The 24,394-nt window shown below is 46.2% G+C and overlaps 1 protein-coding gene across 4 annotated transcripts in view; it reads right to left on the reverse strand.

Annotated features, from left to right (window-relative positions):
- The window catches only part of Prpsap2 (phosphoribosyl pyrophosphate synthetase associated protein 2), a 31,326-nt gene extending 15,311 nt beyond the window's left edge, over nucleotides 1-16,015 (reverse strand). The window contains exons 1-7 of one of the 4 annotated variants that reach the window (XM_059270854.1): nucleotides 15,891-16,003; nucleotides 10,715-10,810; nucleotides 10,352-10,502; nucleotides 9,408-9,460; nucleotides 6,613-6,679; nucleotides 3,140-3,312; nucleotides 1,561-1,676 (exon numbers count right to left, since the gene is read on the reverse strand). In XM_059270854.1, the coding sequence (XP_059126837.1) occupies nucleotides 1,561-1,676; nucleotides 3,140-3,312; nucleotides 6,613-6,679; nucleotides 9,408-9,460; nucleotides 10,352-10,470 (528 nt within the window). In that variant the 5' untranslated portion in view covers nucleotides 10,471-10,502; nucleotides 10,715-10,810; nucleotides 15,891-16,003. Of the gene's footprint in view, nucleotides 1-1,560; nucleotides 1,677-3,139; nucleotides 3,313-6,612; nucleotides 6,680-9,223; nucleotides 9,280-9,407; nucleotides 9,461-10,351; nucleotides 10,503-10,714; nucleotides 10,811-15,890 lie in introns of those variants that run through there. The other 3 variants (XM_059270855.1, XM_059270856.1, XM_059270857.1) reach the window with 3 other exon arrangements.
- Between the last annotated feature and the right edge of the window lie 8,379 nt (nucleotides 16,016-24,394).

Here is a 24,394-nt window from a genome sequence, read left to right on the forward strand (position 1 = left end):
TTTTAAGCTGACCATCAGTTTGCTGTTTCTGATTTCATCTTGGCAGTATTTTCTAACTATATTCTTGAAACACAACCAACTCATTAAGTGCCACTATTCACTGAAGACCATTCCCACTGCTGTTTCCTCACAATAACATGGCAACTTTCCCCCCTACATGTATGTCCATGTACTGTTATGCCTGGTACTGCAGAGGCCAGAAAAGAACTGGATGCCTTGGAATTGGAGGTACTGCTGTGAGCCACCTTTGTGGATGCTGGGAACTGGTTCTCTGGAAGAGCATCCAGTGCTCTTACCAGCTAAACCATCTCTCTAACTCCAACACTGAATCTTAACACATCCAAAGCCCTGCTAGACAGCAAGTACACAGTAAATGAACAAAAATGCTGACTGGACTGGCATTAGAGGAAAGACACACCCACCCACCATTCTCAGGCAAGAAAGCAGAAAAACGTATTCATTTAAGTACTTTGTTTTAGCCAGAAGTCTTTCCGAACTGTCTCATGCACTTCCTTGCCTCATTAAATAACATCACACCCTTCCAAGAGACAGTATAACAGCCAACAAAGCCATTTAATAAAACCAAAGAACTCTAATAAAAAGACTGACTGTCTCTTCAGAAGGCAAAACAGGAAATCTTATAAAGAAAAATCAAGGTTTGATGAGAAAGACCAAGAAACCTAGGAGGAAGAACTATTAGTCCAAATAAACAGCTCAGGAGCTGGCTAACCGGGAGAAAGAAGCTAATGAGGAGCAAGTCTGGGAGGAGAGAGCCAATTCCCCCAGAATGCTGTATGCAAGTGTTAGGCCAACAAGTGCAGTAACCCCAACCTGGCCTACACAGTAAGTGCCAACCTCACAAAAAATAGGAAGTTATGGCCAGGTACAATGTGAACACTTATGAGGTTGTGACAGGAGGATTATTTAATTCCCAGAGTTCAAGATCAGCCTGGGTAATCAAACATAAAAATTTGATTTAAAAAAAAAAAAAAAAAGCGGCGGTGATGGCAACACCTTTAATCCCAGCACTTGGGAGGCAGAGGCAGGCGGATCTCTGTGAGTTCGAGGCCAGCCTGGTCTACAGAGTGAGATCCAGGAAAGGCACAAAGCTACACAGAGAAATCCTGTCTCAAAAATAAATAAATAAATAAATAAATAAATAAAATTTAAAAAAATAAAAATTAAAAATTAAAAAAAAAAAGCTGAGTGGAAAAAAAAACTGATATGGGATTTTAGAGACTTGCACTTATGAAGTATAATAGCTCTTTAAATAGAATACATAAAGTTTTGGTCCTTTAGGAAAACCCAAAGAAACAGAACTATATCATCCCAGAATATTAACATTAAAAAAAAAAAATAGATCTAGCTCGGCGGTGGTGGCGCATGCCTTTAATCCTAGCACTTGGGAGGCAGAGCCAGGTGGATCTCTGTGAGTTTGAGGCCAGCCTGGGCTACAGAAGTGAGTCCCAGGAAAGGCGCAAAGCTACACAGAGAAACCCTGTCTCGAAAAAACCAAAAAAAAAAAAAAAAAAAAAAAAAAAAAAAATAGATCTAGCTTACCTCTTCTTGAATATACTGTAAGAGGAAGGGGGATGCTCTTAAATTATCCACTGGAATATTGAAGAAGCCCTGAATTTCCTTCTGGTGTAAATCCATAGTGATGAGATGAGTTAGACCTTCAAATATAAGCAGGTTAAAACATGTCAACAGTACCATAACACCATAACAGTGACTGAGCAAACACGCTCCTACAGGAAATCTGGCACCTCCACGGCTCACAATTTAGTAATACGAGATGCATGATTTTCACTTCCACTGAAGTACAGCAGCAGTGGCTAGAGAGACACTCAGCAAGTAAGTAATTCTTGCAGCGGATGTGAGATTGCTTCCCAGCACACACGTTAGGAGACTTACAACCACCTGTAATTCCTGTTCTAGAGGCTGAGCTTCTCTTTTGGTCTCTAGTAGCCTACACATATGTGCACATACACATAAATAAAATAAAAATAAGCCCTTAAATAGACACAACAATAACAACAAAGAAGTGATGCTCGATTTGGCAACACATGCTAAAATTGGGATCATAACAAAGAAGTGTTACTGAAAGTGCTGTCACAGCAGATGGCATGTCCCAGAAGTTTCCAGATGACAAAACCCAATATGAGCTACCAAGACCAGGAGCCTTCACCCACACTGTGTCAGTGTTCTGTAGGGGTTCAGTGGTTAATACTGTCAACTTGATAGGATTTACAATCACTGGGGAGATAAGCCGTGGAGACACACATGTGAGGGATTAGCCTCTGGCATGCCTGTGAGGGTTATTTTGATTACACCGAGGCAAGAAGACTCACTAAATGGGGTGACAGCATACTCTGGGCTGGTGTCTGGGGCTGCACAAGGAGGAAGCTAGCCCAGTCCAGCACTCATCACGTTCCTTCCTGACTACATTGCAGTACGACGCTTTGCATCAAGGTCCGGCTACTTCCTTAAACACTTAATGAGAAGTGCCAGAAAGAAACAATTGATTTTTTTTTTTTTTTTCCAAGACAGGGTTTCTCTGTGTAGTTTTGGTGCCTGTCCTGGAGTTCACTCTGTAGACCAGGCTAGCCTCGAACTCACAGAGATGCCCCTGCCTCTGCCTCCCGAGTGCTAGACTTAAAGGCATTCAATACTGCCACCTGGAGAACAATTGATAAGTTTAAATCTCATGTCACCAGGAATAATGTGACCAGTCTTGTGATGTCCTTCTTTTCCCCCAGGACAGGGTACTGGTGCTGTATGTGCCACTCAGCTGGGATGAGAGACGTACAATTGCAGTACTGCAGGGCCAGCACACATCTCCTGGGGAAAGGGGGTCCACTGCATAAACTATCTATCTTTAAAAGCTGTTTCACTATTTGTACTCTGTTCAGAACCCTGGTCAAGAGAATGCTTTGAAATTTCTAAGGTAAAAATAAATCTGCCATAGTGGAACACACCTTTAGTCTCCTCCTCTAGAGGCAGAGGCAGGCAGATTTCTGAGTCCATGGCCAGTCTGGTCTACATAGTGAGTTCCAGGACAGCCATGAAGAAGAGACTCTGTCTCAAACAAACAAACAAACAAACAAACAAACAAACAAACTCAACCTGTTATTCTTACCAGCTTTGCACATCATGGAAGCCAGCAACTTTGAGACAATGGAACCCCTTTTTCTCATCTTGCACTGCTTGCTATAAGGAAAGTAAGGGATCACGCCGATGATGCTCTTGGCACATGAGGTCTTACATGCATACACCATGATCAGGAGCTCCATAATGGTGGTGTTCACATCCCTGAAAGCCGCGGACAGTGTTAGACACTTAGTATCTTAGTTATGACTATAATAAAAGACTTAAAGCATCAGACACAAAATGGACAAATCCCTCTTCTCGAAGAGCTCCACTTTCTCACTGAAAGAGACTATCAGAAGATAGCTTTCCGTACCACACGCCACGCACTCAGCTACTGGGCAGCAGAAAGGAACTTTCTAGATCACTCTAAAATTACACTCTAGGGGCAATTCCTCCCAACATGCTCTGTAGAGAACCAGTACCACCATCTTTCGACCCTCCTCCCCCAAGAGAGACATCTACAATCCCACCCTCCTACTCTCCACTCTTTCTCTCTCATGCACAAGCCAAAGAAGCTTTAGTCTCCAAAACAGCTCTCCAACTTTCACCAAAAGCCTCTGACATTTGGCTAAATCCATTGGCTAATTAGTCTTTCTCTTTCCCAGCCTTTCTGCTGCCTCTAAGGCCGCTGCTCACCTGTGCCTACAGGAGACGCTCTGTCCCTCTGCCTCCTTGTGGTAATTTGAATGAAAACGGCTCCATAGGCTCATAGGGCCTGGCACTATTGGGAGGTGTGGCCTAGTTGGAGTAGGTGTGGCACTGTTGGAGGAAGCATGTCACTGGGGGTGAGCTTTGAGGTCTCAGCCTCTTCCTGCGGCCTGCAGATCCAGATATAGAACTTTCAGCTCCTTCTCCAGCACCATGTCTGCCTGTATGCCACCATGCTTCCCAAGCCATGATGACAATGGACTAAACCTCTGAACTGTCAGCCAGCCCCAATTAAATGCTGTCCTTTAGAAGAGTTGCTGTGGTCATGTGTCTCTTCACAGCCACAGAAATCCCACTAAGACACTACTTCTGCTTCCTGTGATCCTTTCCTTGGTTCCCACACCTCCTGCACATTCATTCGTCTCCTCCTCCTGTCCCTTCGTCTCTCAGCTCTGTAGTTCTGTAAATGCTCAACACCATCACAGACCTATCTCTTGCCCAAGATCCCTTTCTGAAGGCAATCTCCTCACTGGTGCTAGGCGCTCCCATCTGAATGTGAAACCTAACCTATCCTAAAGGAACTGCTCTCCCCTGCAAACGCCTGCACATCAGACAACCTGCACCACTCCCTCACTGGCCACTGTTCCTCAGGCTACTCTGGACAGAGTTCAAGGTGGCTACGTTCCTCTCTTCATGTGACTTTGTACTTCACCACTCCACTACTACCCCCACTGGGTGACAGTGGCCTGCTGCTGCTCCCCTGAAGCCCTCAGTTTACACTCCAAACAGAGCAGCTTGTCTTTAAAGGTTCAAGGCCCTGAAATGGTTCCCACTCCACCCACAGCCAGGGCCCAGCACTAAGGGCTGCGCCTCCCAGGCCCCTCTATGATCTGTTCTCACCTCTTCACCTTGACACCTGCTCCACATGCCGTCCTTAGACACCCCTGCTCTCCTCTTCACTGAGGCCTGCCCTGTCTGTCCCTCTACCCTCTTACTACCATCATCCCGAGTGCTAGGATTAAGGCGTGCGCCACGACTGCCCAGCGAACTTGGAGGCTCTTAATGCAACACAATTCCTCTACCAGTGAGTTACAGTCTTAGTACTCCCCATTTCATGTTAATGTCACATAGCACTTACTATTTTACAGTCTACATGATAATCTATCCAATTCTAGTTTTTGTTTTGTTTTCTTTGAGAGAAAGTCTCAGTATGCAAGGATTGCCAACCTTTTGGTACCGTGACAGGATACTGACATCTACAAACGTTATTGGGCCACGGATGCATACGACCTATGAGCTACAGGACAAATACACCTTGCATATGATGCTACTCTGGAACTAACGATCCTCCTGCCTTAGCCTCCGAGTGCTAGGATTACAAGTATGTATTACCTTGTCTGGCTTATCATGTTCTCTGAGTCTTCCTCATTAGATCATCAACTGTTCTGAGCAAGAAAGCACTTCGCACATGTAACAGGACCCCAATTATTGAAAATATTCAACAAATATTGTTAATAACTGAACAAATCCGATCCCAGATGAATTAAAATACTGTCAGAAAAGCATTCTGTGAGGAATAGTAAGCAGAGGAACGGCAACAAGTAATCACCCTGAGGCCAACCATCAGCAGAACCAACAAGCTTACCACCACTAACTCAGATAAGCAAATGGATGACCGGAAGATGTCAGTTCAAGTCTGTCTTAGGTTTTTAGTAGCTTACACTAGTCTGTACCAAAATGAAGCAAGGGGTGCAGTACAACTTAGTGGTACAATGCTGGCCCAGCAATAGGAGGCTCTTAGTCTGAGCCTACTTCTGCCATTAATCCATCAGCAGTTAACCAACCAACACAAGGCAGCAGCAGCTGAACGTGACACTATCAAACCCTCAGTCTATTTCTCGGCATCTCAGAGAGACGATCCTGATGAGCAGGCTTTCTGCAACCCAGTGAAGACTGAGAACTCAATGGAGCACATGGAGAGGGAAAGATTTGGTTAGAAGAATAAGGACATGACAAAGAGCTGATAACAGTCCTGTCACAGAACCTATGCGCCAACTTGATTCTTTTTTTTTTAAGTTTCTTGAGACAGGGTTTCTCTGTGTACCCGCCATAGGCTGTCCTGGAACTCACTTTGTAGACCAGGCTGGCCTTGTACTCACGGAGATCTGCCTGCCTCTGCCTCCCAAGAGCTGGGATAGGTGTGCACCACCACCTCCCAGTCGCCTTGATTCTTGATTGCTAGAAAAACTGTATAGGTTCTGTCATGAAGAGCCTCTACTCGCCGGGCAGTGGAGGCGCACGCATTAATCCCAGTACCCGGGAGGCAGAGCCAGGCAGATCTCTGGAGAACAAGAGTCTGGGGCTGGCCTGGAAACAAGGCAAGAGTTTAAAACAAAATGAAGAAGGGATCGAGGGAGAGGGAAAAAAAGTTGGCAGTTTCACTAGAAAAACTAGCAAAAGGGGGCTGCATAGACAGTTCACTGGTGAAGAGCACAGGCTCTCCTAGTGTCCATGAGTATGTGGTACTGCTCTGGCTCAGGTTCCACTAGATCTGGAGGCTTCCAAATCGAAGCTCATGACCATCTTTAACGCCAGTGCCAGGGGATCTGATGCCCTCTTCTGACCTCTGCAGGTACTTGGCACACATATAGTGCACAGATAAACATGCAGGCAAGACACCCATAAAAATGAATAAATAAACAGAAAACCCAAAAGATGAGCAAAAGCACACCAGCTTTATAACTAACTTCCCCTGTGTGGCCAGGTCTTCAGACTCTAAGAGCGACACCAAAGAGGCATTGAGAAACCACTTACTTTGAGATGGTCTGGATGATAAATACATCTTTTCCTCTCACAGACTCTTGGATTTGGACTCTTGTTTCTAAAGGGAAAAGGAGAGAAAGATATAGTTCAAATTTTTAAGACATATGCTAAGTCTCATTAATTTCCAACTTTATAAAATACAGAAACCAGGACTACTACCAAACAACAAAACTCACTGACATTAAGCGTCTGGCCACTAGCCATACTTTTCAATCAAATCTAGGCTTCTCCCTCACATGTAAGCAGTGTCTGCCATGTCACACTGAGGACAGTCCCTGCCGAGAAACAATGTACTCAGTCATCCAGCCAGCATCAGCTGAGAACTGAGGCATAAACGTAGAATACTGTGGGATAAAAGAGGACCAGGGAATATCCCTGCTCTTAAACACCTGTTGTTGGCAACAAGGAACAAACCCAGGACCGGACACGCACAGGGGTAGGAAAAGGCAAGGTGTGGTCCGACTCTCTATGAAGAGAAACCACATCACTTTCTGGGCATGGTGGTGGTTGCCTAGAATTCCAACACTGAAGAGGCTGAGACAGGAGGATAAAAGAGTTGGAAGCGCCGGGCGGTGGTGGTGCACGCCTTTAATCCCAGCACTCGGGAGGCAGAGCCAGGCAGATCTCTGTGAGTTCGAGGCCAGCCTGGGCTACCAAGTGAGTCCCAGGAAAGGCGCAAAGCTACACAAAGAAACCCTGTCTCGAAAAACCAAAAAAAAAAAAAAAAAGAGTTGGAAGCTAGCCTGGGCCACAAAGTAAGACCCCGATTCATAAATACAACAAACAAAAACAAAAAAATTTTAAACATGAAAAAAATCCAATCATTTGAAGCCAGGAATCATATAAAACTAGCAACAACAAAAATCATAATTATAGCTAATGTCTTGAAATGTGACAAAAGTATTTTATTCATGTACAAGAACTTATATGTAGGCGATGTGGCCAGGTGTCTAGGGATTAAGTAATGTATTCAGACAGCAAAACATCAAAGCTGGCTGCAGAGATGGCTCAGAGGTTAAGAGCACCGACTGTTCTTCCAGAGGTTCTGAGTTCAATTCCCAGCAACCACATGGTGGCTCACAACCATCTGTAATGAGATCTGGCGCCCTCTTCTGTATACATAATAAATAAATCTTTAAAAAAAAAAAAAATCAAAGCTACATGGTAGACATCAATATGGCCAGTCACAGTACTGTTTTTTCAATTATCTCATATGTTTGAAAGTTTTCATTAAAAATATTGGCTTTCATTTAAAAGGGCGCTGGGCAGTGGTGGCGCACACCTTTAATCCCAGCATTTGGGAGGCAGAGCCAGGTGGATCTCTGTGAGTTCAAGGCCAGCCTGGTCTACAGAGTGAGTTCCAGGAGAGGCACCAAAACAACACAGAGAAACTCTGTCTCAAAAAACCAAAATGTTGTCAAGCTGGAGATGTAGCTCAGTGGTAGAATGCTTTGCTCAAGGCTCTGTGTTCCATCTCAGTAATTGGGGGGTGGGGGGGAGATGTGGTGATGCCCACTTGAAATACCAGTATTCAGGAGGCTAAGGCAAGAGGATCTCAAGTTTAAAGCTAACCTGGGCTACATGATGAGTTCAAGGCCAGCTTGGGCTACATAGTAAGGTACTGACTCAAAATCATTAGAAAAAAATGTGTATGTTTACAAAAGAACGTGGTATGATGCTACAAATGAGCTTTAGAGTCAAGAAATTTGGATCTAAATCCTGATACTGCTACTTGTGGGACCTCATATCTATCCCTGACCCAGGTTTTCAATATCTGGGAACAGTAAGGAATACTGAAGTTAGTTTTCCCTTCCCTAAACCAAGGAAAGTCCATCCCATTACTCCTAAGCCTGGGGACTTGAACCCACTTGCCTTGTCCCACAGCCCCATCCTCCCACAGCTCTCCCTCATCCAGTCTCCTTGAAGAGAAGCTCCCGATTTCAATCATGCTCTGCCCTGTAGCCACCATCTTAGGAAAACTAGAGGAGCAGCAGCAGCAGTACGGGTGAGAGCTCTTTAAGATTTAAATACCAGACAAAATCCTGTAGTGAACACAGAGAGAATGGGTGTTTACTGAGCATCTACTATGTGTCAAAAGATTATGTCAAGTACAGAGATTATCCCATTTATTACTGCCCAAGGAGAAGGAGTAAGATTCTCATGTCCATATAAGCTGTCCATTACCCCTGCTAGAATAAGTTCACTAAGAATTCCCACCATTCTAAAGAAATGCCAAAGATTAAATAATATTTCTTGCAACTATTTCCTAGCAACACTTTAAGGCATTAACCCTTGGCCTTAGAGGAAATAAATAACCAGTTGAGGTCAGAGGTACAGCTCTGTAGGCAGGCATGCATAAGGTCCTGGGTTTGATAATGCAGCACATATGAGCATGGGTGTACATGTAATCCTGCACATGCCCACATACCTACAAACTAAAAGTATAGGCACACTGTACTTAATCATGCTATCTACAGCAAAATAACCTCAACCAACAAGGAACTAACATTTCCATCTAGCTGACCAGCTAGTTACATACTTATGTGGTAATTATTGAATGAGACCTAAGAAGCAGCATTTAAACCCTACAAGTGATTTGTACCAGGGTTACTTCTATACGGTATCAGTAAGGAATAAAAATCACACCCTCCACCTCGCCTGCCTGACTTCCTGCTGTCGGAACTGACTAGATAACTGAATCTAACTGTCTGGCAGTCAAGGATTACTTGATGACCCATTAGACCACATTCTGCAAGTAGATCCACAATACGTCCAAGGAAGCTCACCTCTGTTAGGTTCCTGGTAAACCTGCACTTTGCCCATCTCCACCCCCAGCCGCCTAGAGAAGAGAAAGGGGGAAAAGCTGAGAAGGCAACAGAATAGACCCAACATCTTTACTATTAAAGAGGACTTCTACGTTGACAAAAGTAAGTGATTCTAATTATGAAATAAAGTAAATATTATAGCCTATCTGTTTGTTGCCTACCCCTGACCTCACTCCATGACCACCCATGGCCTATGCAATCTGGCTCTCCTCCTTCACAGGCCATCTTCCTAGTGCTCCATGCCCCACAGCCCACATTCCCCACAGGTACCAACACCTCCTACATGCCACAGGCCTTGGAACCTGTTCTCTCTGCATAAAGGGGTGAGCTCCGCCTCAACCTTCATCTGATGTTTTGCTTGGGTCTCTCAATTCCTAGACATCCCTAGTTTTAAAAGGTACCTGAGCACCTAAGATGAGGTAGACTATTCTACCCCATCTGTATGCCCTCACTGTCTTCTTCCTGGCATTTGTTACCACCTGAAATTACCTAGTTGGTTGTCTCAGCCTGCTTGTCTGGCTCCCGTACTAAAATGTAAATTACACGAAAAGAAAGCTTTTGACCGGCCTGCTCATGGCTAACTCACAGCATCCAGATCAAGGTTTTATGCATAGCAGGGATTTGGTAAGTGTTTAATCAGTTTCTAAAAATTACACTAAACTATATAATTGGTAACCATTCTCATATTCTGCACGCATCCCTGTTTGCTAGACTCAATACTTTATCTACAGTGGTGCCTACCCCGCCCGGGAGTTAGGGGCACTCACATAGAGTAGCCCCGAGTATATTCAGATGATATGCAGGTTAGCTATACTTTTGAGCTTGATAATCAGCGGTAGTCTGATTATCAAATTTAAAGTATCACAAGGGTGCATATGGATTTGACTGGTAAAACTGGAACTCACTCAGCAATTTTCCTTGAAAGCTCCATACACGATGAATTGGAATTTGCTGAAAACAACACCAGACCTCCTTTGGTTATGTTCATCTTGGTTTCTAATTCAGGAGGCGCCACACAAAACATCAAAACCTTCTTGGTTTTCCACTTCTCAGAGCCTAGAAGAAAAAGAGTATAGATAAAGTATCACCATATATAATATTCACCTGAGCAGTTAAACAAAAATGACTTCAGCAGAAGGAAAATAGTTGCCACCATAATGGTGGCTCTTATCTTAAGGGAGATATACTACGGGCGAGTTTAAGATTGCAAATGGCACAACACCACTTCATTACTTTTCATACCCCCTGGGAATAAATGATAAACTTACAAGAAAGGCGGAGCTGAAGAGCTCAGTGTTTTACTGTTTGCTGCTTAAAGTCAATTATGGACAACCTCCTGTTATTCTCTGACAACCAAATTCCTCCTGGATCAACACAGAAAAATGGCAGAGCCATTAGCAAGAACAGAGACTAGCTGGTCCTTAAACAAAGAATAAATGGCCCAGATCCCTCTATAACACCTGCTCCCCACACCCCCACCCTGAGGCTGCTCTGTATCACATCTAAAATTCATCCTGTTGGTGCTGGAGGTGGTTCTGTGCTTAAGAGCACTGGCTGTTCTTCAGAGGACCTAGTTCAATTCCTAGCATCCACAAAATGGCTCACAACTGTCTGTAACTCCAGTTCTGGGGATCCAACACCCTCATCTACCCTCAGCACCAGGCAAGCATATGCTGCAGACATAAATAAAAATTTAATAATAATAAGTAAAAGACCCACTGGGCATGGCAGGACACACCTTTAATCTTAGCACTTGGGAGGCAGAGGCAGGAGAATCTCTGTGAATTCAAGACCAGCCTGGTCTACAGAGCAAGTTCTAGGACAGCAGGGTTGACATAGAAACTCTGCCTCAAAAAATAAATGAATAAATAAATAAAGTGATCTGCCTTGTCATGCTCCTTCTCAACTACAAGGCTGACTAGATAATAATGTTGTAGGAAACGTAAGTGGCCCCCAAGTGACAGACAGCAGGACAAGAGCAGGGCCTAGCCTAAAGGTCACCACCCTCTGGGTTAAGAGTCCTCCTCTCACAGTGAGTGCCAGACTGGGTGGAAGCTATGTGGAGCCAAGCCCACACACCCTTCTTTCCTTTCCCTGTCTTCCCTGGTTTACTCAGCTTAGCTAGCTCTTTGGGGGTTGTGCTGGTACAGCTGCATTTTATTTTGTTTTGTTTTGATTTTTATTACCCAAGTTAAAACATTTATTACGCAAAAACCTAGAAATACATCTTCCTAGTAAAAACCTGAGACATCACCACTAAGGCTCTTCCAGGACTCCTCCCGGCAGTGAGGGTTATTTCTGCACAACACATACATGCCTCAGGCACTTTCCACACATTCAGACACATCCACTCTATACAAATACGGAAAAACACATTCAATGTTTCTAGTTCAAAAGAGTATCCCTGCCGGGCGGTGGTGACACACACCTTTAATCCCAGCACTCGGGAGGCAGTCAGGTGAATCTCTGTGAGTTTGAGTCTAGCCTGGTCTACAGAGTGAGATCCAGGACAGGCACCAAAGCTACACAGAGAAATTCGGGGGGGGGGGGGGGGGGCCGCGGTGAGGTATCCTTGTGAATATTTGTAATTTGCCTGTTTGCCAAACAACTTGAGTCAAGGACAACCTATTCTATTCTCCCGAACTGCCACATGGACTTCCACAGTGTGGCTCTGCTGCTGTCAGTCCGCCATCATCTGGGACAGGCTGTATACACACACGCAGTGGGACCACCTGGCCCGGGGCAGTTCAGTGCAGTCACCAGCAGGCTAGGAGAGCACATCTGTAGCAGAGCACCCTTTAAGAGACATTCCAAATGAGAAAGCCTAAGGTTCCAACACAGGCTACAGAGCAAGTTCCCTTAAACTTACAAGTCACAAACAGAAATGTCTGTACAGCCAACCAACTAATGTTGGTAAAGAGTCCACTGGTGAACACTGTGGAAGGTGGCTGTGGACCACTGCTCCACAGATACTACCCAGTCAAGCCCAGTCCTCCCAAAGCCTGCCTTCATAGAACAAGCCAATTCATTTGCTTACCAACTGTTCCTAGATATGCTGAGCACAGCCACAAAGCCTGACTTCTCTTGTCCCTTCTGTAAAAAGTATTTCAATCCTGGCTTTCAGAGAATGCAGCTCAGCTTCAGAACATGGGGTGATGAAAAAGAAACCCTCAGACTGGCCGGGCAGGAGTGATGGCTGAGGGTTAGCAGACTCCCAAAGGCACACGGCTGCAGCTCACAACAGTCCTGGTTATCTACTAAATCCGGTAACATGCATGGGATGGCCACCTTTCTACACTCCCTCAACTTCTAATAAGAGTCCTAAATAACAACACAGAGATGCTGAGAGGACCTGGAAGAGCTCTTAGAGGAAGGAACTTCAGCCTTTCTCTGCTAGCTCTACAGGATTCCAGTCCCTGGGCCTGGAGCCCACACCTCTGAGGCCTATCACCCCGAATTCTTTCTCTCCTTTAGCCTCTGGTTCTTTCCTCGAAGATTTAAAGGAAACATCCTACTCTCCGTTCACACAACAGCCCAGTCTCTCTGAGCCATGTGTCCCTCTAGGACATCTCCTAAAGCCTTTCCTTTGTGGTTCAAATGCACACAGCCCGTCTCCAAAGCTGACTCCAGCATAACAGCTCCTAAAGTCAAACTGACATGGGGCTGGGATGTTGCTCAATGGTGTCAGGCTCGCCTCCCATGAGGCAGGCCCTGGGTTCCACATCAAATCCTAATGCATGCCCAAGCTTGAACAGCGAGGGCTGGCAGAGTAAAGGGCATCAGAAGATGCTGGCCTGGAACTCACTACGAAGCCTTACCTCAGACTCACAAATACTCACCTGCGGTGGCCCCCAAATGCTGGGATTAAAGGTGTGCATGCACCACCAAGACCATCCTCCAATTGTGATATGCTTTTTATCAGGCTCAGGATCACTAGCAGAGGGCTGGCAGGTGCCCATTAGCACAAAGTTTCAATGTGAAATAGAGTACAGAGAATGTTCCCCCTAACCGCCCCCCCATGTGCTATAATTACTTTGGTGTTTAACCTAAACTTTCTCTAGAATGTGCAAAAATTATTTATGCATGGGTAAAACTCCAGAAAAATCCCAGCACCTTTTATGAAGCAAATCACAGTCATCTCTCTGAATGAGATAATCTGTCAGGTCTCCTGAACGAGAGACTTCTCCACACTGAAGGATATCACTTGTTTTAGATGGATTTACTATTTCAAAACCACCATCAGATTTCAACATTCATACTAGAGATTAGAAGCCTCACAGTGTGTGCTGTGTCTCCTCTGAGGCATCCACAGTGTAACCAACACCTTCTAAAGAGGGCTTGTAGCCCGGCAGTGGTGGCGCACGCCTTTAATCCCAGCACTCGGGAGGCAGAGACAGGCAGATCTCTGAGTTCGAGGCCAGCCTGGTCTACAGAGTGAGATCCAGGACAGGCACCAAAACTACACGAAGAAACCCTGTCTCGAAAAGCCAAAAAAAAAAAAAAAAAAAAAAAAAGCGGGCTTGTAATACAAGAGGCCTGAGCCAGATCTTAGACTCACTGGACCTGTATCCCTCCCAGACAACAAAGACAGCCTCTCCACCAAAACTAAAGGTTCAGGCAGCAGAGGCTTAACCAACGTATGCTGAAAAAAGCCTCACTTCAGGTACACTAACTAGCAAACAGAACTGAAAGTCATGTGTTGACAAAAGCATACAGGAGTTACTTTTATTGGTGGGTTCCAACTCCAGCATAGAAAAAAAGCTGACACTGATAATAAGATGAATTGGTGATGTACCTCTGTGAAAAGTTGGTGCTTTGTGCTGCAGGCCTGGGTTCAACCAACACCAAAACCAAAAAGTACAAAATAAAAATAAATACCGAGAAACTGTAGGGCAGAGTAAAACTGCAGCTCTCTTTCATCTTCTGTGGTGCCCGGCACTTTGTGCATCTATCATCAGAATGCTTCCATATGGCTAATGCAATATTTTCTGAGTTTTCTTTTGTGTGTGTGTGTGACAACTTGGGGAAGCAGGAAACAGATTTAAGATTATTTTAAACCTGGGGAAGTAATTAATCTTATTTAATGTGTATGGGTGTTTCCTCTGCATGTTTGTCTGCACGAATGTGAGCCTGGTACCCCTGGAGGCCAGAAGAGGGTATCAGATTCTGTGGGACTGGCATTAGAGGTGGTTGTGGGCTGCCATGTGGGTGGGGTGCTGGGACTCAAACCCAAGTCCTGAACCACTGAGCCAGCTCTCCAGCCCCCACACCTGGGGAAGTAGTTTTAATAAGTCGGGTTGTCATTACTTTCCAGACTTTTAAACAAAATCATACTAGATAAAAGCTTCGCAACTGTGGGCCTCTTCCTCAGGACAGTGGCCCCTAAGGACCAGGCTTAGCAGCAGTCTGACTTGTAATACAGTTGCGCGCATACAATAATAGGTTGCACGACTCTCCGTTACACACACACACACACACACACACAGACTTGGAAACCTGATGAAACTCCACCATCAAGAGAATCACAAATACCCAGATTTTGAAATGTCTATTGCAAACATACCTTACCCAGAAAAAGATACATTTTAAGTGACAAAGAAAGAACACAACTATTTTTGGGTGTTGTCAATTTTTGGAATTTATCTCAAGTAAAGAGCTTTATGGTCAATAACGGGAACTGCAAGTTTTTTTTTTTTGTTTTTTTTTTTAAGACTTTCTAGCCCTGTCTGGCCTGGAACTCGCTATGCAGACCAGGCTGGCCAGCCTTGAACTCGAGATTTTTCCACCTGCCCCACAAACCGCAAGATTATTTAAGAGAATAAACACTGGCTCTACGTTAAATCTCAGGGTAGCCAATAGCTATAGTGTTCCTATCTATGCAAATATTGGGTGATAATGGTACAAATCAGAGCAGTTAGAAGGATAAGGACAAGAAGGGTGTCCTACAGTGGGGCTCAATAGCATGCATTATTTTTATTTGTGCATTTAAATTCTTAAGCACTGGGACAGGGTTGACTCAAAGGCAGGCCTCTCGCATAGCTTGAAGCACCTTGCGTTCGGCCCCAGCACCGCATGGAAGGAAAAAAAAAAAGGAAAGAAACCGTAAGACACTAGAACTCACACTTCCTCAGGCCTCAAAGCCTGGTTCAGTGTTTTCGTATCCCTCACAAAAGCTCAACACCCAAACTGCGCCAATATCAAAGTAAGAAAAATGAGTCCTTATCAACGATGAAAGAGCATTTTCGGGGACAGTATCTTATTCCGCTCCTCGCTTCTCCTACGTCTGAGTGGAGTACCACCTATTCCTTTCCCAGCCACGAAGGTCGGTCGAGCCGAACACGGCGCTCCGGGCTCGCCCAGGAGCAACAAGGACCACGGCTCCCGCCCGGCACCGCACGGGCTCGCCGGGCCGCAGTCCGCCCGCCGCGGCTCCCGCCCGCCTACCTGGTCCCGACCCCAGCCCGGCCCGCCGCAGCCTCGGCTGCCGGAGGAAGAGAGAACAGCGCTCCGCACGGCGTCTCACTGCAAAATGGCGACTCGAGCGCGAGAACGGCGTTCGAGACTGCGAGGCCGGGGGCGGGGCCTGAGGGCCACTGGCTGGGGTGGGCGTGGTCACGGGGGCGTGGTCAGGAGGGAGAGGACAGGAGGTGTGGGTAGAAGGCGCTGCCTTGGATGCTGTGGGCGTGGCCCGTTGGAGTGGGAGGGGAAATGTGCTGTGGGCGTGGTCAGATTTGAGGGGCGGGGAAGGAGGCGGGGCCAAGAGCCGGCACTCAGACCCAGAGTTTGGTGGAGACTGTGGGAGTGGCCCGCCCAGGGGGGTAAGGTGTGTGGGGGGGGCTGGGGGTGGAGGAGTGGAAGAATGAGAGTGGGCGTGGTCAGAAGTATGGCGATATGGATGAGCAGAGAGGTGTGGTGGGAGGTGAGCCTAGCCTAACCCCGGTGAAAGTAAGTCGGCTTCAAGTTGCAAAGATTCTAAGTGTGGACCTTAGAGTGTGAAGGTTGATATTTACAGATTCTGACTGGGTTCAAGTCTTTACTGGTCTGCAGGTTTGAACCAAGTCGCCTCTTTGGCTCCCTTTCCTCTTCTGAAAAGAGAGATGACAGCGGTACCTGCATTTCATGGGGTTGTGAGGAGTGAGAAAGAAATCCTCAAACCTCTCAGCATGGTTCTTGGCATACAGTCGATGCTCAGTTATCATCATTGTTATCTGCTTTGTTGTGCCTTTCTTCCTTTATTATAGAAGAATTGGCTCGGTGGTTAAGTGTGTATTCTGCTTTTCCAGAGGAACTGAGTTTGGTTCCCAAAACCACTATCAGCTCTCAACTGCCTGTAACTCTAGCTCCAAGAGGATCTCTGACCTCCTCACAGACATGCACACATACATATAGTTAAAAATAATAAAAATAATTCTTTTTTTCCAAAAAAGAGTTTGTTTTTGAGACAGGTTCTCACTATGTAGCCCTGGCTGGCCTGGAACTCAGAGACTCACCTGTCTCTGCCTCCCTAGTGCTAGGATTAAAAGTGTGGCCACCACCCCCAGCAAACTGATTGCTGCTGATATAATACCATTGCTGAATTCTTTTGTTTGTTTGTTTTCGAGACAGGGTTTCTCTGTGTAGCTTTGGAGCCTGTCCTGGCTCTGTAGACCAGGCTGACCTGCCTCTGCCTCCCCAGTGCTGGGATTAAAGGCTTGAGCTACCACTGTCCGGCTTTTTGTGTTTTTGTTTGTTTGTTTTTTGTTTTTGCTTTGCTGATTTCTTTATACCTGAAATATGGTGATCCCTTATCATTTATAACATAATAACAAACATGTTGCACACACCAGATATCAGACCATTTATATATATATCTATATATAATTTATATTAAGGAATATAAACAGTAACTTTCAGAGATGGGGTAGGACTTATCTCCATTTTTTTTAGCTTTGGCACCTTTCTTGGATCTCACTCTGTAGACCAAGTTGGCCTCGAACTCACAGAGATCCGCCTGGCTCTGCCTCCAGAGTGCTGGGATTAAAGGCGTGTGCCACCACCACCTGGCTTATTTTGTTTTAATAGCTGTGGGAACTAAGCTTCCAATGAAAAGCCATGGACAGATACTACACTGCCTTGCTCCACATTGATAGTGACTCCCATGCCACCATACCACCTCCAGGTCACAAGTGAGACATGCAGACATTTATTGGAAGGGGCACAGATGGCTAGAATGTAATTCTCAGAAGGCTGAGGGTGGTTAGAATTCGTTGGAGGACACATGGGTAGCTAGAATTCATTGGCAATGTGAATGAAAACTCCTGAAAAGAAGCTGTGCCAGACTAAGATTTCAGTCCTGTGAAGAGACTGGATGTTCCAGGTCCAGAAGCTAGTTACCACATCTCGGGCTAGTTCTAGCCCTTCGAAATACCATTTCCTGCCTACCTCGGTGTCTGAGCTTACATCTTGTGACTTGACAGAAAGAAACCTTTTGGGATCTATTGATTTATCCGATGGCATTCTTAGCTTTTGGATTGGTGGAAGGAGTGGTCTGATTAGTTCAGAAGAGCCTCCTGCACCCCGCTGTAGCCGCCCCTCTGATGCACCCGCCCCCGGATGCACCCGCCCCTCTGATGCACCCGCCCCCTGATGCACCCGCCCCTCTGATGCACCCGCCCCCTGAGGCACCCGCCCCTCTGATGCACCCGCCCCTCTGATGCACCCGCCCCTCTGATGCACCCGCCCCCCTGATGCACCCGCCCCCCTGATGCACCCGCCCCCCTGATGCACCCGCCCCTCTGATGCACCCGCCCCCTGATGCACCCGCTCCTCTGATGCACCCGCCCCCTGATGCACCCGCCCCTCTGATGATGCACCCGCCCCCGATGCACCCGCCCCCTGATGCACCCGCCCCCCTGATGCACCCGCCCCCTGATGCACCCGCCCCTCTGATGCACCCGCCCCCTGATGCACCCGCTCCTCTGATGCACCCGCCCCCTGATGCACCCGCCCCTCTGATGATGCACCCGCCCCCGATGCACCCGCCCCCTGATGCACCCGCCCCCCTGATGCACCCGCCCCTCTGATGCACCCGCCCCCTGATGCACCCGCCCCTCTGATGCACCCGCCCCCTGATTCACCCGCCCCCTGATGCACCCGCCCCTCTGATGCACCCGCCCCTCTGATGATGCACCCGCCCCTCTGATGCACCAGCCCCCCTGATGCACCCACCAATGGATTTTAAGCTTGACTTAATGACTTTCTTTGTTCTGTAAAACTATAAAAATTTCATGAAACCACTCCCACATTAGAATGTGGAATTTAGGGAAACCTAAATCTGTGTTCCTGGGCCATTGTCACTCAAAATGGCTCCAGAATAAACTGTCTCCTTAAGAAGAAAGCTACGGTGTTTGTGTTGACCGAAGGCAGGGGAGTAGAGTAGCTAGAATGCATTGGAGCTAGATTGCATAAGGAGCTAGAGGCATCAGATCTTCACAGACTAACACGTTATTTTACAGGCAAAGAGCATAAGCATTTCAGACTCTGAATTCTAATTAGGTGAAGGTGATACTTCACAGGTGAGGTTGTTTTTAATGGTCTTCCTTTGCTTGACAATTTTCATGAGACACATCTCTTGCAAGTGAAAGGACTGGAGTTGTCATAGGACACACTACCAAGACCAAGTTCTCAGCACAAAGGAGACCTGTTTACCCCAGAGGGACAGAGGGCAGGGAATAAGGGACAAAGACAGAAGACAGAGGACAAAGAAGACAGGAAAAGGAACAAGGGAGCTGGGAGGGATGTTTGCCCCAGAGACACAAAGGACTGCCTCTGGATAGAGGAGGCAGATGTGGCCCACAGCAAATGGTGGTTTATAAAGGGAAAGGGGGAGCCCTGTGTTAGGATGTGGGTTTCTTTTGATTGGGCGTGTTAATTTTAGGGTAGTCAAAAGTGGGGGGTCGGTTGCTGGATTTTTGATAGCTGGACCTTGGTGGTCAGCCTCAGGAGGAGGAAGTGGCCAAATAAGGGAATAGACCTTGGTGGCTAGCTTTAGGAATGTAACCTAACTGTTTTTAGCAAGGGGGAGAGAGAGGGGTAAAGGCAAAAGGGTTATGTTTGCCATGCTCGGGCCTGCTAGAGCCCTTCAGCAAGGCCTGTGAGATCACGTTTGCAGGACTACTCTGATGCCTCTTCTACAGGACATTTTAAAGTTTTACTGAAATTTATTACTTAATTAAACATTAAATAATTTTAAATTGTTTTTTAACTTTTGAGATGATGGTATACTTACATCATTTCCTTCTTTCCTTTCCTCCCTTCCAACCCTCCTATGTACTCCGCTTTGCTGTCATTCAGTTTCATGACCTCTTTTGTTCTTAACTGTCCTTAGGTGTGCTATTCCTAAAAACATGAATACAGCCGGGCGGGGCAGTGGTGGTACATGCCTTTAATCCCAGCACTCGGAGGCAGAGCTACACAGAGAAACCCTGTCTCCAAAAACAAAAACAAAAAAAGAAACAAAAAACCCCCCATGAATACAGGACTTTTGGTTGATTGGTGATTGACTAATTGAAACAGTCTCTCATGTATCCTAGACAAGTCTCTTTATAGCCAAGGGTGACCTTCAACCTGTGATCTTTCAATAGCCGGATTTTCTGTTCTTCCTCTCAAGACACACACCCTTGTGGTGTGGCAGACTTGACTCCATTATGCACTTGTTGGTGTGTGGATGGAACTGTCCAATCACGGCAAGTCATCCCCTTCAGCTCGGTGGTTTGTCCCTTAGCATGGGTGGCTAAGCCAATCGCAGCCCAGGAGCCCGGCTCTGGCCCAGCAGCGACAGTCTCCTCCCTTTCAACCCACATTCTGGAGCCCCCACCGATTTTCCACCCCTCACCCCCACCCCACTCCCGGCCCAGAGGAAACCCTCAGAGGAAGACAGAGAAAAGAGGGAGAGCGGGGTATACAGACCGTGCTCAGCAGAGCCTACTCAGAACTCTGAGGTCAGCCCGCCCTGGACTGCTCCGAAGCTAGCGGGGGTTGGTTTTCATCCCTGTGGGCAGACTGTCTGGTCTGCCGTTCCTGCCCTGAAGGCATGCACTTTCCTCTACAGACCACTCCCCCACCGATTCTTCCTAACACTTGGTTTCTGCACAAGTGTTACTTTTGCGTCTTCTCTAAGCCACTCCCTTTCCAAATAAATCAGTCTCCGACTGGAGCCAACCCCAGATGCTAATCGTTCACGTGCTCAATAATCCCATGTCGAAAATGTTGGCTTAAGTCTAAACACAGAATTTACTTTGTTTTGTTTTTGTTTTTTCGAGACAGGGTTTTTCTGGGTAGCTTTGGAGCCTTTCCTGGAGCTCACTCTGTAGACCAGGGGGGCCTCAAACTCATAGAGATCCGCCTGGCTCTGCCTCCCCGCCTGGCTCTGCCTCAGGCGTGCCCCACCACCGCCCGGCTAAAAGAAATTATTTTTAAAAATTCCATTTGTGATATTATCTCAGTACTCAAAATGTTTTGGATTTTGGAGCATTTTCTATTTTGGATTTTGGGATTAGGGGCTCAGTCTGTATTTGGACAATGATGGGATAAATAGCCCTACCCAAACCTCTCTAAGCCCCAAGAGACTAAATTCGTTGTCTTTTTTACTAATCACTGTTTCACAGTACCCAGAAATGCCTAGCACACATACGTTGTGTGTGAATATAAAATATAAAACAATATAAAACACAAAGGCAATGGGATAGTTTATTCTCAACCAAATTAACTATGGCACAGGAACATGGATTCATGTTGCCCTAAATAACATGGATGTAGAAATGGCTCCATGACATTTTTATAGTTGTGGACCAAAAGAAAGTCATAAATCAAAGCATTTACCAAATACATTTGCGGGATCACCAGGTAAGCCAGCGACAGCCAAGAGGAGAACTCTGTGCTCTGGTTGGGTCTCAGATGCTGTCTGATGACATTCATAGCTTTTGGCTTGAGGAAGCTGACAGTCAGCTAAGCTTAGTGCACTCCAAAACGTTTTCCCAGGTAGTTACGAGGGTGTTGTGAAGGAGACTAAAGAGAGCCCAAGATGATTTGTTTCTTGTTTTCCAACATTCCAGTTCTCCACAATCATGAAATTCTGATTGGTATCAGCCTTGTAAACTCCTTAACCTACCTGGGCCTTTCTTCTGAGAACTTTAGTTCACAGAGCTGTAATGTCAAGTGCATGCCCTTTTCTCCATGGAAAATTACATAGTTTTGTTTTTGTTTTTGTTTTTGTTTTTGTTTTTTTTTGGTTTTTCAAGGCAGGGTTTCTCTGTGTAGCTTTGCGCCTTTCCTGGGACTCACTTGGTAGCCCAGGCTGGCCTCGAACTCACAGAGATCCGCCTGGCTCTGCCTCCCGAGTGCTGGGATTAAAGGCGTGCGCCACCACCACCCGGCCACATAGTTGTTTTATATTTGCACAACACGAGGCCAGTATTCCTGGAAAGTAAAATAAATTTCACTCCCATAAGCCAGTCCACACTGGCTCCTGCCTGTCTATTACTGTTCCCAGGATCCCCGGTGAGAGGAATCATTCTTCCCCTCTGCACACACACAGCTAGACATGGTCTTTGCTGCTACCACTCCTCTGTCTACTTTTCCTCTTCAGAAGAGTAGAGTCTTTGGTAGGCTGATGTCAAGTCTCTCAGTACCTTATTCTTGGAGTTTGGGCTGTTGTGGATCACAGCAGGCATTCATCCTACATGGGTTACTCCATGACAACAGCCCTAGCTACCAGCAAGCTGCACCTGTTGAGAGACCCTCAGCAACGGTCACTTAGTCAAACCAGGGGAAACTGGAAGCTAAGTATTGCTCCGTGGATGAAGGAACCAAGTTTGGAAATACTCCATTTCCTAGCAATAGGTAATGAGCAAGAAAAGGCTCAAGCTAGGCTGGCTTGTGGCTCCTCAGTAGAGCAGTTGCCTAGCATGCGGAAAGCCTCGGCTTCTCTCAGAGAGAAGGGGCAGCCAGAGGGGTGGGAGGGGACTGATTCTCCTTTAATTGTTGAAATGCAAACACAGGAACTTGTCTGTCACATGACAGAGCCTAGACCAATGACCTTGGATAGACAACCTCACCTTTCTGAGCTTCCTTCCCTGAAAAGATGGATACTAATGAAGGAGCTGTGTGGAATGAGGTTGACTTGCTTTGAGATGGCCAGGCAGGGTCTAGGCACGTGGTCTTGGTGGCTTCCTCTTGGCTATGACTGTCTTGCCCACCAGGAAGTGAAAACAGGGCTTCTGATTTTCTCCAGTGGAGGCAGATGGGGATGGTGGACTCGGGAGAGTCAGCAAAGGCCCAAACCAGTCAAGGGAGCCAAGTTAGTTTTAATTTTTTAAATTTACTTATTTTATTGTATGTGTATAAGTGTTTTGCTTGCATGCATGTATGTATAACACATGCATACTTGATGCAATAGAGGTCAGAAGAAGGTGCTGGATTGCCTCAAATTGGAGTTACAGATGATTATGACCCACCATTATGTGGGTACTGAGAACCAAACCCTGGTCCTTTGCAAGAGCATCAAGTGCTTTTAACTGCTGAGCCATGTCTCCAACCCCGTGTGTGTGTGTGTGTGTGTGTGTGTGTGTGTGTGTGTGTGTATACATTCATACATATGTACATATATTACATTTATTTGCTTATTGGGTGTGAGCCTCAGTATGTATGTATGGGACACATGTATGCCTCATCATGCATGTGAAGGAAAGATAGAGGACAGCTTGTGGGAGTTGGTCCACACATACACTATGTCCCCAGACTGGTCTCAAACACACAGCACTCCTCTTGCCTCAGCCTCCTGACATGAGAGACACAATTATATTTTTAGTTTTTATTACTATGTCTAAGAGGTCCATGAAACAAAAATGCCTCTGATCTGCAAGCCCCTTGCCCAAGGACAGATAGGTCCTGAAATGCTGGAGGCTATTGTTTATGGGAGATAACAAGCCACATGTTTTCACTCCCCTAAACAAGCTTGTTTGACCCATCTACACTGGATGTGCTTGATCACAAGTGGGCAGAAAATATGTCAGGATGAACCCTTGCCCATGATTGGATGTAGGCAGGAGGCATGCAGCAGGAAGTACACCTGGATGTATGCTTGCCCCTGATTGGACCTCATGGGAAATACAGTGAATTATGGGTTTTGCCTTCTTAAAGCCCCTGCAAAACATGACTCAGGGCCATTTTATGGGAAACCAGAGATGGACCTGGCCAGAGTCCATCAACCTAGCCAGCATTTAATTAAAGCTTGCTTTAAATTTGACTTTAAATTGTGGTAGTGGTTTTATTCTCAAAGACTGGTGGAATTAACACTGGGTATTCATTTTCAAAAAGCCAAAGAAGAAAATTTAAATGATATTTGCCTTACCCCAGGTGGAGAGGTAGTAATCATACTTGGTTCTTCTTGAGTGACAGATTACTGGCTGTTCCACCACACCCACCTACCTACCTTCCTGTTTAAAGAATTATGTCTGTATGAATATGTTTGTGTAGGTGCCTGCAGAGTCTGAAAGAGGGGGTCAGAATCTCTACAGCTGGAGTTACAGTTACGAGCCACTTGATGTAGGTGCTCAGCTACCTTTTAAAACATTTGTTCTTGGCCGGGCAGTGGTGGCGCACGCCTTTAACCCCAGCACTCGGGAGGCAGAGCCAGGCGGATCTCTGTGAGTTCGAGGCCAGCCTGGGCTACCAAGTGAGTTCCAGGAAAGGCGCAAAGCTACACAGAGAAACCCTGTCTTGAAAAACCAAAAAAAAAAAAAAAAAAAAAAATTTGTTCTTACAGCCCTGTGGGTGGAAGTGTTTTGATGTGTTCATTGTTGCTCCACAGTGCACACGTGTGTGTGTGTGTGTGTGTGTGTGTGTGTGTGTGTGTGTGTGTGTGTGTGTATACACATGCTTGGTGCTGAAGATGGCCTTGTGCATCTAGG

The sequence above is a fragment of the Peromyscus eremicus genome, chromosome 8a (assembly GCF_949786415.1).
Source record: "Peromyscus eremicus chromosome 8a, PerEre_H2_v1, whole genome shotgun sequence".
In the NCBI taxonomy this organism is placed as follows: Eukaryota; Metazoa; Chordata; class Mammalia; order Rodentia; family Cricetidae; genus Peromyscus; species Peromyscus eremicus.